The sequence below is a fragment of the Equus asinus genome, chromosome 14, assembly GCF_041296235.1.
Source record: "Equus asinus isolate D_3611 breed Donkey chromosome 14, EquAss-T2T_v2, whole genome shotgun sequence".
NCBI classification, from domain to species: domain Eukaryota; kingdom Metazoa; phylum Chordata; class Mammalia; order Perissodactyla; family Equidae; genus Equus; species Equus asinus.
In genome coordinates this window covers 41,122,850-41,137,172 of record NC_091803.1, presented here as the reverse complement: position 1 = coordinate 41,137,172, position 14,323 = coordinate 41,122,850, and the positions used below count along the sequence as shown (strand labels likewise).

General features: G+C 49.0%; 2 protein-coding genes across 6 annotated transcripts in view; both read right to left on the bottom strand.

Annotated features, from left to right (window-relative positions):
• The window catches only part of LOC123276796 (atherin-like), a 68,473-nt gene extending 67,220 nt beyond the window's left edge, over window positions 1–1,253 (bottom strand). For 2 of the 5 annotated variants that reach the window (XR_011494320.1, XR_011494321.1), the window contains exon 1: window positions 1,037–1,175. The gene's annotated coding sequence lies outside the window, so the exon portion shown is untranslated. Of the gene's footprint in view, window positions 1–1,036 lie in introns of all 5 variants that reach the window. The other 3 variants (XR_011494322.1, XR_006513323.2, XM_070484945.1) reach the window with 3 other exon arrangements.
• Window positions 1,254–9,310: 8,057 nt separating this feature from the next.
• Window positions 9,311–14,323, bottom strand: part of EMP2 (epithelial membrane protein 2) — a 41,494-nt gene continuing 36,481 nt past the window's right edge. Inside the window, exon 5 of the mRNA XM_014849934.3 lies at window positions 9,311–12,846. Coding sequence (XP_014705420.1) covers window positions 12,659–12,846 — 188 coding nt within the window. The 3' untranslated portion in view covers window positions 9,311–12,658. The remainder of the gene's footprint in view (window positions 12,847–14,323) is intronic.

Below are 14,323 nucleotides of genomic sequence, written 5' to 3'. Positions count from 1 at the left end.
TGGTATGTCCATACAATGGAATAGTATTCAGGCATAAAAAAGAAGGAAACCCTGTCACATGCTACAACATGGGTGAACCTGAAGGACATTATGCTCAGCGGGGTAAGCCAGTCACAGGAGGTGGCGTACTGCAGCGTCCTGACTGTCACTTGGTTGCACCTGAGTTCTAACATGGAGCAGAGAGGTTTTCCACCCCCAGCTGCACATTAGAATCACCTGGAGAACTCTACCTTCTACACGCAGGCCACTCCCCAGACCAATTAAACGGCTACCTTTGTGGGATCCCGGCTTCAGAAGCTTCCCAAGTGGGTCCAGCATGTGGCAAGATTGAGAACCCAGGATCTGGAGTCAGAAAATCTAATTTCAAACCTTGAATCTGCCACTTACTTGATAGGTGGACTTGGGCCGGTGACTCGACAGTAATAAGAGATTAATAGCCCTCACTGAGCACTCACTGTCTGCCCCTGCAGTCGCTGCTATGGCTGTTCCCATTTTACAGGAAGCAGAGGCCCAGAGAAATCGAGCAGTTGGCCCGAGGTCACACAGCAGGGAAATGCTGCGACGAGGTTTGAACGTAGGCAGCCAGCTGAGCAGGGTAGAGTTAGCCATGGCCCAGGATGGCTCAATGATTCTAGTGAGGGATCTCCTCACCATCCGGACATCACACCTTATTCTGAGAAGGTCTGAGGGCCTTTCAGGGTCCTTTTTTCAGGACAAAAGACCATCCACCCCAGGCTGCAGTAGGATGACAAAGAGGAAAAGCAGGCTTCCGGAGAATGCAAACCTAAACACAGCTAAGAGGATAGAGGGTGGCAGCCGCCTTGTTATCACCCCATCCCCATCTCCAACTCAGGGTCAGACCAGGAATGTGGACGCCCTCCTGCCTCTCAGCTCTCCAGCAGCGCCCTGACCCTCCATTCCTTTCTGGACGAGGCAGCAACACGTCACAGCCATTTAACCTCCCCTCCCAGCCAAAAGAAATCTGTTCTTTAAGGGAACCCGGAGCCAAGGTCAAGTCACACCTCTCTTTCCTCACCTGTGTCCAAGCCCGTGGTGAACCCACACTATGGTCCTGCTACCGACACAGAGAAGCCACTTCTTCCTGTTTCCTCTGGTCTCTGTTCTTGTTGATGACAAATTTTGAGCAGATGTGCAGCTTAAACTTTGGGACCAGGAACGTGCTGTGCTGCTGTCCTGTGCGGTCAGAGAGTCGCCAAGGGCTGAGGCGGGTGCGCGGTCGTTGGCTCTGCCCTGCTTCCCTCCCACTGGGCCAGCCGCCTTCACCAGCAATTTCCAGCAGCGCCCTCGCTGCCTCCACCGTATTTCCTGGTATATAAAACCCTACGGCAGGGGTTCCCAACCGCAGGCAATTTTGCCTCCCCTCCCCGGTGGACATTTGGCAATGTCTGGAGACATGTTTGATGGTCACAATTCGGAGGTGAGAGGGGTGCTACTGGCGTAACAGGGGCAGTGAGTGGAGGCCAGGGATGCTGCCAAATCTCTGACAGCCCCCACAACAGAGAAGCATCTGGCCCCAAAGTCAACTGTGCCAATGCTGAGAAACCCCGGTACCTGAGACGGAGCTCTGACAGGGAAAAATTTTGAAAGAAAACATTCACAAGCCCTTTTCATAACACCATCATTTAAAGTGATTTCAAAGTGGTTTGTACTGAAAATATATCCTTTTTATCGTGTAAGAATAGTAAAGTCTACACGGATACCCAGTTACAAACTGTAAATCTGTCTCAAGGTAGTAATATTCTGCTAACTGAACACAAGAATACATAAATCACACGGCTAAAAATTAATAAATTGAGCTCAGTGAAAATCAGTACACAGCAGAATTCTGGTAGTAATAGATTTAACTGCACAGTAATGGGGAATAACGCACATTAGCGTTTGTCAGCTGTGTTGGATTTGGCTAAATTGGATGTGAACGCATCTTTGCTACGGTGTTATTGCTACGTTGTATTGCCACATACCACCACTAGGGGGTGGTAGTAGTACTTGCTCTTTCTGGCCGCTTCGCCTTCCCGTGTCCATAAAGCAAATGCATTGGAAGCAGGATAATTTTTGGATCCATAATTTTTGGAGGAAGGAGTAGAGATTCTTATACATGTCTAGATATAAAACACTTCTCGTTCCAGTGTTTACCTCCAAATGTAAAATGAAAACCCATTGGACTTACGTACATAGGTCAGATCCCTTAAAAGGATGGTTTGCAAACTTTTGTGATCCTCAGAGTAAACTGGAAGGCTTATAAAATTTAGACTCTGGGTCATGGCTTTAGAGGTTTAACAGCGTGGACTCTGCATTTTCACAAGTATCCCCTCTGTGCCCTAAAAGGTCCAGTTGCTTCCCACACGTGCTCATACACATATACACACACCGTTCTCTATTTTATGGCCCTAAATAGAAGCTGCAGTAACAGGTTGTATCAACGGCCTCAACTTTTTGCTCCCGCCCTCACCTCCCCACCCCATCCTCTATAAAATGACTGTATTCCTCACTGAAAGAGGAGTCGATTTCGCCTCCCTGGAACCTGGGTGAGGTTTGTAACCTGCTTGGCTAATAAGGCAGCAGAAGCGATGGTTTCTCAATGCCAAGCCTTTAAGAGTCCTCATAGGTTTCCACCTGCTCTCCTGCATCCCTGCCATCGCCGTGAGACTGACCTGAGTCAATCTGATACAGGAAAAGAGACACGTGGAACAAGCTTGAGTTGTCCCAGGCACCTCAGCCACAGTCAGCCATTCTGAGCCAACACGCAGACTGAGGAACACGTCCAGCCAGGATCAGCAGAGCGGCCCGGCCAACCTCCAGCTCATCCCAGACAGGTGAGCAATAAACACTTTTATCGTATGCCACCGTGCACTGGGGCTGTTTGTTATGCAGCAGGACCTAACTCATCCACTGCCGTCTTGCAAAGTGTCCACCATCCCTCAAAGGAGGCAGCTGTTTGGGAAAAGAGAGACCAAAGGCAGTGGCTTTGCCTCCTTGCTGTTTAACTGCTCTTCTCATCATTTTCCCACCGATGAAATGGGCACGCCAGTGTCTGCCCTCTCTGCTTGATGATACAATTCATATGAAGGTGCTTTGTCGGCTGGAGTTCTGGGTATCTCTGGAAGCACTTAGTGTCCCCTACGTGGTGCCAAGTCCTACATTCACATTGTCTCATTTAATCCTCACGACCTTGTGTACTAGTAACAGACTGTGTACTCGGAATAGGGTCCCTTCTGCCCTCAGCTCTCCTCGGACAGGTCTCAGCTTAACTGTCCTCTCGTCGATGAGTCCTTCTCACCCACCCCGAGTTGCTGTCTTCACATCACACTGTCCCCTTTGCAGATTATATCCCAATTTGTAATTTTATCTTTTTTTCTTGTCCATTGCCTGTCTCTCCCCCGCTGTAATGTAAACTCCATGAGTGCATGGGACTTTCGTGTCTGGCACAGCCCGTGTCTCCAGTGCCAGCCCAATGAGTGGCACACAGTAGGTGTTCAACAACTATCGGGCGAATGGGAGGCCAAATGGACCCACCTCAGCCCTAAGCATTATGCCATTTTGCAGATCCGGACACGAGACTTAAAGAGTCTAAGTAGCCTGCTCAGACCTCTCGGCCCCTAATTGCAGAGTCGGATCGGAACCCAGGCCTGTCTGGTTCTGAGGCCCCTGAGTTTTACATTGCGTGGCCCTGCCTCCCAGGGAGGGTTTGGCTGGTGACAGAGGACTGGGCCGTGGCCTTGGGTGGGAGCAAGAGATGCAGTGATCAGAACAGAGAAAGACAAGGAGCTCCCACCCCGCGGGCAAAGGGTCAGACCCTCAGCTCCTTAAAGCCAGACCTGCTCTGTAATTAGCACACCCCAGACTCCCGGCAGAGATGCTGCCCCGCTGTCTGTGAGGGACGGCCCAGCACCTCCCCCAGCCCCTTCCGCCTTCCATTCCTGGGTCACTGCAAGTCCAGAAGCTCAGCGGGAACTGTGGCCGGAAGCGAGTGAGAGGATGGGGCCTGATGGGCTTTCGTGGAGGCTGGAAGCATCTCATCACACAGCCAGGTGTGGCGAAACCATAAAGATACTTCTAGTGTGTTGCATTGGGTTATATTACAAGGCCAGCTGGAGAGAGGGGATCTGGAAATCTGACAAGGGAGGAACAAAGCGCACGTGTGAACTCCCTCACCAGTGAGGACGTTAGACTTTACTCCTTTTTATCTTATTTACATCATGCCCAACGGACCCATATAAGAAAGACAAGATGAGAGGGAGGTGGAATCATGGCCCCCAAAGATGTCCACATTTTAATCCCCAGGAGCTGTGAATATGTTGCCTTACATGGAAGGGACTTTGTAGGTGTGATTAAGAATCTTGAGATGGGAGGTTAATCCCGTATTATGAGGGTGAGCCCAGTGTAACCACAGGGTCCTTCTAACAGGGAGGCAGGAGGTCAGAGAGAAGAGAAGATGCTGTGCTGCCAGCTTTGAAGATGGAGGGAGGGGCCATGTGCCAAGGACCGTGGGTAGACTCTAGAAGTTGGCATATGCTCCCAAACAGAGAACACAGATTCTCCTCCCTGGGCCTCCAGAAGGAAGCAGCCCCGCCGACACCCAGTGACACTTACCTGAGACTTCTGACCCACAGGAATGTGAGGTACACATTCATGTTGTTTAAGCCACTGTGTTCGTGATCTCTTACAGCACAATGACAGGGTTGAAAGTAGACTACGAAGCAAATACCCTCAGTGGTACTCAACTGATTCAGGTGGTACCAAAAGCCACATCACATAGAAGGAAGTTGTCTCCTCTGCTCTCTTGTAGCCTTCTGATTCCGTCGAGCAGGTATGGTCTTTTAACATCTGTACATCTGTTCTAACCCCCGTTCTTAATTAGGAGAATAGTCCTCGGGCTCAAAGCCTCCTGCAGACAACAGTTCATCATGCGCATTTAATAGCATTCTTGTTTGTAATCATATCTAGTTTTCAACTGTGTCACTTATGACAGCTGACACTGATTTTCAACTTCTAGTTTCCTTTTGAATAAATGTATTTATATAAAAAAGAGTTGGTTTAAAGAAAAATGTTCAGTGAAGAATAGTACAGGTTCTACACACCTACAAGCAAAGAGCACGGAGGTGGGATATGGACGAATAAAATGTAGGCAACATCAGCTCAGCCGTGGGTCCATGAGGAGCTGGCTTCCGATGGGACCTAGCAGGCATTTCCCATTCTGCTTGCCCACCCAGTGTCGGAACTCCTTCCTGTGTTGGGGAGGTCCCTTCCTTCCTCGTCTTTGTGGGTTGCAGATCTAGCCTCCCACTATAGAAACTGGAAATGCCTGCTCATCACTGCTAGCCTCCCTTGCAGCTAGGGCATGGTCATGTGACCCAGTCTTCACCAATCAGATGCACCATGCCAGGCTCCAAGACTGAAGGAGGAGGGATAGCACAGACAGAGCTATTTCCAGTGGAAATACTGGCTGTGTACGATGAAATTCCTGGCGCGAGCAGTACCATCTTGTGACGGCCGGTTTCCTTGCCCAACTGTGTCTGTGGCACAATCTGAGGCAATGGCGGAGGATTTAGCGGCATGCTTCCAAGTCTGTGTACCACCTCGTTTCCTTTTCATAAATTTATTTTCTGTTTAAATGAGCTGGAGTCACTGTCGCTTGCAACTCAGAACCCTGAGTAATACTAAATTTGGGTGCTACAAGCCACAGACTCTCTTATGTGGAATTGACCGAGTGGAGGTGTCAGAGCAGAGGGCTGCAAGGACCCCCATTCCAGGCTGGGAAGCGATGGCCCTGCATTGCTATGGCAAGAGGGCCTATGTGAGTCTACACCAAGCTTTAGCAAACTTTTCCTGTAAAGGGCCAGACAGTAAATGCTTTAGGCCTAATGGTCCGTATGGTCAACTACTCAACTCTGCCTTCGAAAGGAGCAACCATATGTGAATTAGTGGATGTGGCTGTGTGCCAATAAAACGTTGATTACAAAATCAGGTGGTGGGTTGCATTTGGCCCATGGGCCACAGTTTAACCCTGATTTAACCTGTCACCTATTTCACACCAACCACGTATCTGTGGATGTTGTAATCTCAGGAAAAGTTGTGGAAACACATCGGAATGTTGTCATGTGCAGCTCCTTAGAGCCTAAAGTAAGCTCCTACAAGAAAAAGTCAACCTTGGGCCAAAGGTGGTCCATCTAGTGGCAAAAATAGAAAATGTGGCCACCGAGATTCTCTCATCCTGAGGACTGCAATCTAAATTGGTGGAGAATCCAATGATCTGGAGATTTGCAGAGATGGGCAAGTCAAATTCTAAACCAGGGCCAGACAGTAAATATTTTAGGTGTTACAGGCCATATAAGGTCTTTGTTGCATCCTTCTTTGCATTTTTTACAACTCTTTAAAAATGCAAAACATTCTTAGCTCTTGGGCCATAAAAAAGCAGCCCTCGGCCAGTGAACAAGGCTTTGCTGAGACATGCTCTGAACTAAGGATCAGTGGTTGGAGGCAAAGAGCTGAGCAGAGGAGATGTATGGGATTCAGGAAAAGATAGGCCTGTTCCTCTAGCCTTCACCAGACAAGGGACAAGCCCAAGGATATTGCTTGGATTACGAGAGCCTGAAGCTATTGCCTCAAGAGACAGGGGCACGGGGCTAGGAGACAGGAGCTCCCAGCTCAGAGATCAGGTCCACTTCATCAAAGACCGTAAAGCAGAACCAGCCAGCTATGCCACTACTGGATCCCTGTCAAATCTGTGTGACAATAATTTTTTTTTTTAAGATCCAGATGAGATCTCTAGCTGGCTTGGCCTTACATGGCCAAAGGAACCGAGAGCAGCCTGGGACTATCGAACCCTGTGAGGTACTTCTGAGACCCTAGGCCTCATGCCCACAGGAGGGAGCAAAGGGCCTCCTCCCCACTGCCCATCTTAGACATGCCCTTAGAGGACTGTGGACTAGGGAGATCGTCCCCTGGAGTGGAACCAAGGGCCGTGCGTTGACCACCCACTGATCTCACTCCCCACCAAGGAAAGGAGTTCTTGATATTCATGACTGACCATGAAACTTCGGCCACTGAGCATGAATTCTCATTCTGCTCATCCATTTCCCAACGGGGATCATTCATTGTAGGCATCCTGTTCCTTTCCTCCATTACACATTGCATACGTTTGGGAGTGCATGACAACTTTTAGTCATAGGTTGCTGGGGCCAGGAGGAGCTACACTTGGATAATAACACGTCCCCAAGAGACCCTGGTGTGGGAGCTGGAAGTGTAACTGGTCGTGACTTTGGGGTGTGTCCCTCTGGGAGGGGTCAGTTCATTTCATGAATGTACACGATTCATGCATGGATGTTAGGCAACAAGGGGATGGACTGTAGCAGACACGGTTGGCTGCCTCCCTAACGTCAGTCTCCTCTTCTCCTTTCTAAATGTGGTTTGAAGTCTATCCCTCACGGAAGGCAGCACCCTCAGCTCGGAGGTCAACGCTAAGTGTGGTAACTTAATTACCTCAGCCAGTGATTGAGTTCAGCGTGGAAATTGGAATCCTCAGGTCAATGACATCAGGAAGAGTTTACTAAAGGGCTTCTGAGAAAGCTCTTCTTGTTTCTGAAAAAAGACCCAGAAAATGATAGCTCCCTTTGTACTTGATTAGACTAAGGGACGGTGCAGGAGGTGGGGGCGGGTGCCGGCCCCGTGGCCGAGTGGTTAAGTTTGCGTGCTCCGCTTTGGAGGCCCAGGGTTTCACTGGTTCGAATCCTGGGTGCGGACGTGGCACCGCTCGTCAAGCCATGCTAAGGCGGCGTCCCACATGCCACAACTAGAAGAACCCACAACTAAACATACACAACTATGTCCCAGGGGGGCTTTGGGGACAAAAAGGAAAAATAAAATCTAAAATAGACTAAGGGATAGCAAACCTTTTTTGTAATGGGCCAGATAGTATTCACAGGCCATGCAAGTTCTGTAGCAACTCTGCCGTTGTCATGTGAAGACAGTCGTACACAATATCTAAACAAATGAGTATGACTGTGTTCCCAGAAAGCCTCGTTTATGGACACTGAAATTTGAATTTCATGTAATTTTCACGTGACACCAAGCATTATTCTTTTTTTCACTTTTTTTGGAAATTGGGACTAAAATAGTCTAGATGAGGGCAGGGACTAAGTTTATTGTGATGTACCTGACACCCAGCACAATGCTTACGCCATAATTTGTACATGAATATTTGGTGAATAAACATTTACAATATCCTCATGATGAATTGGCTCCTTTATCATGATAAATATTTATGTACCCAATATCGGAGCCCCTAAATATATAAAGCAAATATTCACAGATACGAAGGTAGAAATAGCCAGCAATGCAATAACAGTAAGACTACCACACTCCACTTTCAACAATGGACGGATCATCCAGACAGAAAATCACTACGAAAACACAGAACTTGAACTGTGCTTTAGATCAAATGGACCTGACAGACAGATACAGAACATTCCATCCAACAGCAAGAGAATACATATTCTTTTCGAGCACACACACAACATTCTCCAGGATAAATCATATTCGGTGAGTGACTGACTGAACGAGAGGCGAATTTCCTGAATGGAAGAAATATAAAACTGAGGGCTCCGGGGTCACACCATCCACCTGCCGCATGGACGAAACACAAAAAAACCCTAGAGACACAAAGAATATGGATGGCAGCCCCTGGAGGTTTGAGTTTGCAACCCCTGTATGGAAAGAAGGAACTGTGTGTTCCCCAGATGGATAGCTTTTACTACTTTTGGCATTCCTTACGTAGAAATGAAAAATCTCTGTCTCATTCTGGCTGAATTTTTTTTTAGTGGAGTGTGCTGTAAAGATAGCCTTATTTCCACCATCACCCCAAACTTTAAAGGAAGTCTTTATTAAACCAAACGGAAGAACAAGCCCAGCTACATAATTTGCAGGGACCATTGCAAAATGAAAACGTGGGCTGTTTGTTCGAATAGCATTAAGGATTTTCAGACGGTGCTGGCAGATCATTAACCAAGCGTGGGGCCCTTGGCAACCGCAGGTCATTCACCCGGAAGCCGGCCCCTTTAAAGAAGCAGAAGGAGCTGGGGACTGTCCCATGAATTACGGAAGCCGGCCCCTTTAAAGAAGCAGAAGGAGCTGGGGACTGTCCCATGAATTACGAGAGCTCAACGAGCTCAACGGCTCCCTGGAAAAATGGCCCATTGTCACCTTGATGAGAAATCACGTGACCCACTGCCACTCAAAATGGTAGCATTTTACCCTAGATGATGGGAACATTAGAGTCTGTCGCTCCGGGCAATTTGGTTTTAAACTTTATTTTTCATGTACAGTCTCAGATTATACAAAACATAGAAAATGGACTATTTTAAAGACACATCAAGTAGAAAGCCTCTAACTACCCTAACATCACCTTTGTCCCCAAACCAAGATTCAAACTTAACCTCTCGGCCTTCCCCAAGCGTCTCCCATCACCACTGCCCCCCAGTACACAAAACTGTCCGATTTGCTGTATTTATTGTAAGTAACGGTTCAACTATTAGCGAGTTTAGTCATTCCCCATCCAGGCAGATTTGAAACGATGCTTCTATCTAAGCTTCTGTGTTTAGTGTGTTTACATACAGGCTTGGGGGTCTGGGTTTCTTCATCATCAATTAATACAGAGCATCCTGGGACCGCAGCCTGTCGATTACATGCACACAGGCGCACAACCTGGAGCCGAGAGTGTGCGGGAGCGGGCAAGCGTCCGATTGTCCTGTGTTCGGGTATCAGTACACACATTCGCGCAGAGCCACAAACCAAGCATTCTCCAAACTCATTGGAACAGAGACCCAAAGGAATTTTAATGCAAATGACAAAACGAGTTAGTCGGTCCTCCATCCACAGCCCCTCAATGCAAGAATTACAGTACTTTATAAAAATGTACTAAAAGGCGCAAACTACGGTTCCTTCAAATACAGGTGTTACCAGTAAGATATTTGGTCCTGAGATGTGCTTCTTGGATGTCTCGGCTCGTTTTCTTTGTTGTTGCTGCTCTTGAATAACTGACCATAAGCACCAAGCGAGCGCAGCTTCTACCTACGGCTGAGGTCGGATCTTCTCTCCTCACGCCATCACCTCTTCTCGCCTCCCAGCGCATGTCGCACGGCGGGGAAAAGGCAGCTCGCATTTCACAAAACCCTGGCCTCACAGATGGACATAGCCACTGAGTGCTACCAGCCAGGAAAACCCATGGGCTCATTCAGATACTCACATACTCCTGAAGCTTTTTGTGCAGGAAATTCATGCATTGCCTGGGGATTTTCCAGATTGCCCGCTCTAAGGGGTTTTGTTTGTTTCACTGTGGCTCCCAGGAAATTACAGAGAAGCCACCTGGGTAGAAACCTTGGGGGCACCTAGACCCACCTTCCTCCTTGAGGTAGCATCTCATAGCATCCTGCAAACCCCTGGGGTGTGACCCACGCTCCTACCCACAACATGACTAATGACAGTTTTCCCTTGAGGCAGGAGGGGGCAGTTTGTCTTGTCACTGGCCCTGTGTCATCCTGCACTGTGTGGATGGCTTCTTCCTGGGGAGTATGTCTAGATTTGCTTGCCCCTGTCTTTTCAGAGCCCCATACGGTGCCTGGACCATAGAAAGCATTTAACATTCTGCTCAAAATGAACAAACAATGAATGAATGAATGAATGAATGAATGCATAGATGGAGAGAAAACCCAATCTTGCACTAAAGAGCTTTCCACGGTGGCCCTGAAACTACTCAGACCAGACATCTCCCCAGCTCCACTAGAACAGGACTGATGGCACATCATCGAGACACTTAGGTCAAACGCAGCAGCACTTAAATGGCGCGAGCACTGAGACAGGTGGACAGGCCCCAGCCCTGGCCGGGGCACACCTCCCCAGGAGCCCGCTCGAAATACAGGAGGAAAAGACACTGGGGCACAAAGAGTTTCTCTCAAGGCACTTCCCGGGGTCCCCTGCCTTCCCACACACCTTACAGCGCTTTTTCGCCTACAGACAAACTCTCTAAAGCCGTATTTCTCCGTATAGTCTCACAATTGCCGGAATGCGCATTCGCCCAGACCCTGGCAAGGCAGAACCGCCCCCCACCACCAGACGGCATTTGTGCCACTAAAGTTTGAGAACCACGGCAATCTGGGGTCCCCCTCATGGCTTCACGTGCTGTCAGGACCCTGGGACCCTCCAAGGAAGTAAGTGTTCTCTGGCTGGAACAAAGACGGGTACGGCCCGATGAATGCCACCTGCGCAGGCTAAGTGGCGTGGTATTCAGGCCAATCTAAATGCCTCCAGGAGCCTTTAAAAGTCAGCAGGCGTAAAGCAGGCTCCCTCTCGCCCTGTGGGCCTCTCTTTCGAATCCTTGGTTGTGTTCTTTGCAATTTTGTTTGTAATTAGTTTTCCTAACTGGTTTTTAACCTATCTCCTCTATTAGACTATGAGCCCCATGCGGAGAGAGATGGTCTCGACATGGTTGCCCCTGTGCCTGACGCACAAGATTCCATAATCAATATTGATGACTGAATGACTGAATGAATGAATGGGGGATGGGTCCTCTGAGGCTCTCCAACGGGGATTAGCAGAGGTCAGCCAGCCATGAAGGCAGGGCAGGAAGAGAAGGGAGAGGCCTCTGTGTTAGAGTGGGGCTGTCCAGCCCTGCCCCCAGGGTGTCTGGCTATCGCCTGCCTGGCCTGGGACTGGAGCCTGGGTGGTCCAGATGGAAGCAGCTGTGGAAGACAGTGAAGAACCAAGAGCTGAGGGAGGCCAAGGTTAGGGGGGTCGAGACCCACCCGCCCACCTCGACATGAGATCTTTAACATTTTTGAGGCAGCTCTGCTCGTCCGGTCCTGGGACTGTGGTCTTCAATTTTAACACATCTAAGCATAACGGAGGAGCCTGTTAGAAATGCAGGTTCCCGGACCCCGTCCCTGAAGACCTGATTCTGGAGGCCTGGGGAGGGACCCTGAGAGTCTGCATTTTACAAGGCGTTCCGGGGATCACACGTTGAGAGTAGGGGGAGCCTGACCTCCAGATCAACCATCACCTCCCCTAAGGCAGCAGGTGATGTTCTTGGGGAACCTGAGGGGCCCTCTCTGAACCCAGCCCGTTACAGGAGGGTTGGATATAGACAGGACACGGGGGGCGAGACCTGTTTCTCACGTGGAACGCGGCTAAACATCTGAGGCTTCATCCCTCACCAGGATCCCCTCACCCCCCCTTCCACCACCAACACGGAGAGACTCAGGAAGGACGGCTGAAGGGAGCGGGGCTTGGTGTGGCCCAAACCTAGGGGAAGATGTCCCCCGAGAGCTGGCTTTCTCGGTCTCTTGTCACATCATATCACATTACGTCCCTGTGGTTACGAAACATCTGGCGGAATAGCTTTGGATCTGAGCACTGCTGGATTTGGGGCTTTGTCGTGTTGAACTCTCGGACGGGCAGGAATTCTGAACTCCAGCCTTCACAGTCCATTCTGTGATCTCAAGAATGCCGAACGCTTCTCTTCTTTTGGCTTTTAAAGGAAACAATACGTTTGCTAGAAAAACCACGGGGAAAAAAAATGATTATATACAAAACGGTTATCTGAGTGTGGATTCTGTACTGCAGCGACAGCGACCTGCCTCCTCGGGTTCTATTTGCGCTTCCTCAATATCAGGTACATGAGGCCGCTGACAAAGGTGAAGGCAAAGGCCACCCACGCCAGGATGAAGGAGTAGCCGTATGTGCCGTCCGAGATCAGCCGATAGAAATCCGGGTTGTCTTTGTGAAGGTCTTCACGCCGGTCTGTGTAGATGGCAGCTGCAATCATGACGCACAGGCCTGTCGGAAGACAGCAAGGATGCAAGTCAACCATGGACCGGTATGTCCGGAGCTGCGGACAAACATCAGCTTTTACTAGCAGTAGGTATTTATTTTATCTATTGGAAAGATTACAGCGAATATTTTGTGGCAGAATATTGCTGCCTGCCCTGTAGCCATTTTGCCTTCCATTCTTGCCAGCTGAACCTAATTTTGTTTGGGCAGCCATCTACCCAGCCCAGAGGATAAGTCATAAAAGGTCTAAGCCATGGGTCGCTGGACAGTTAACAGTTAAGGTTTTGCGAGCCCCATACAGTCTCTGTCACAACTACACAACTCTGCCGTTGTAGCATGAAAGCAGCCACCGACAAGACACTAATGAGTGGGTGGGGCTGTGATGCAGTAAAATTTTATATACTAAAACAGGCAGTGGGCCAGATTTGGCCTCTGGGCCATAGTCTGCCAGCTTCCCTTGGCAATCCTATTCCTGTTTACTTGTTATAGTTTATGGATCTGTATGTGTCCCAGTTCTGGCCACAGAAAATCCTTCAGTGAAAAATATTACTCCCTGAAAAGAGAGAGATGAAGGAGGAGAAAGCATTTTTTTTGTTGCTGTACTTTCCCTTGCTTACTGCTTTAGAGACTGTTAGGTCAGGATGAATGTCTGGAGCTGCGGCAGCCTTTTTGGGGCTACGAGGAGGTCATCACTGACACTCTGAAGATGATAGTGTAGAAGGATAAAAAAAAGTACAGGTCTTGATGATGCCACTGAGCTGCCAAACCAACTCTGGCACCTTCCACTTCTAGGGTATTTGCTATGTAAAAAAAAAGTAAAGATCTTTGTGGGGTGAAATCACTGTTAATTGGATTTTCTCTTACTTGCAGCCAAAAGCATCCTAAGTGAATCACCTGGAGTCCCAACATTCATAGACATTAGTGGCCGGATGAGGCTAAGGACCCTGATTTTCCTTGGGGGACCTATTGTCTCTCCTGGCCAGGCGGTTTGGAGGAGACTTTCCATCAAGATGCCTAGCCCTTCTCCGGCTGGGGGCTGAGCTCCTAAGACAATCTCAGCCGATCAGACACTCGCCCCTGGAGACTCGAATCTACAGCAAAGTCACACTGTCCAAGCTCCTCGATTCTGGCGGCATCTTCCTGACGAAACTGCCTGTTGGGTCCTGCTGCCTGGCTCCACTTTCCAAGACCTGGTTTTCAGCTTTTCCTTCAATTCTTACGAGCTACCACAGAATCCCATCTCTTACATACGTTACAGAGTATCTGTCGCTCACACCTGAAAATCCCTGGCTGATGTGGCATCGACACACTGCAGGCTTGGGGCAGATGGGCCAAAGGGGTTGCTGGGGAATTTTCCTACATATATATGAAGGTCATTAGTTTTGACTAACTGGCCGTACAGACAAATAGACAAATGGGGACAATGACAGAAAATAAACTTCGACTGGTAACTCCCCAAGTTCCCTGTCTGTATGCGAGTGAC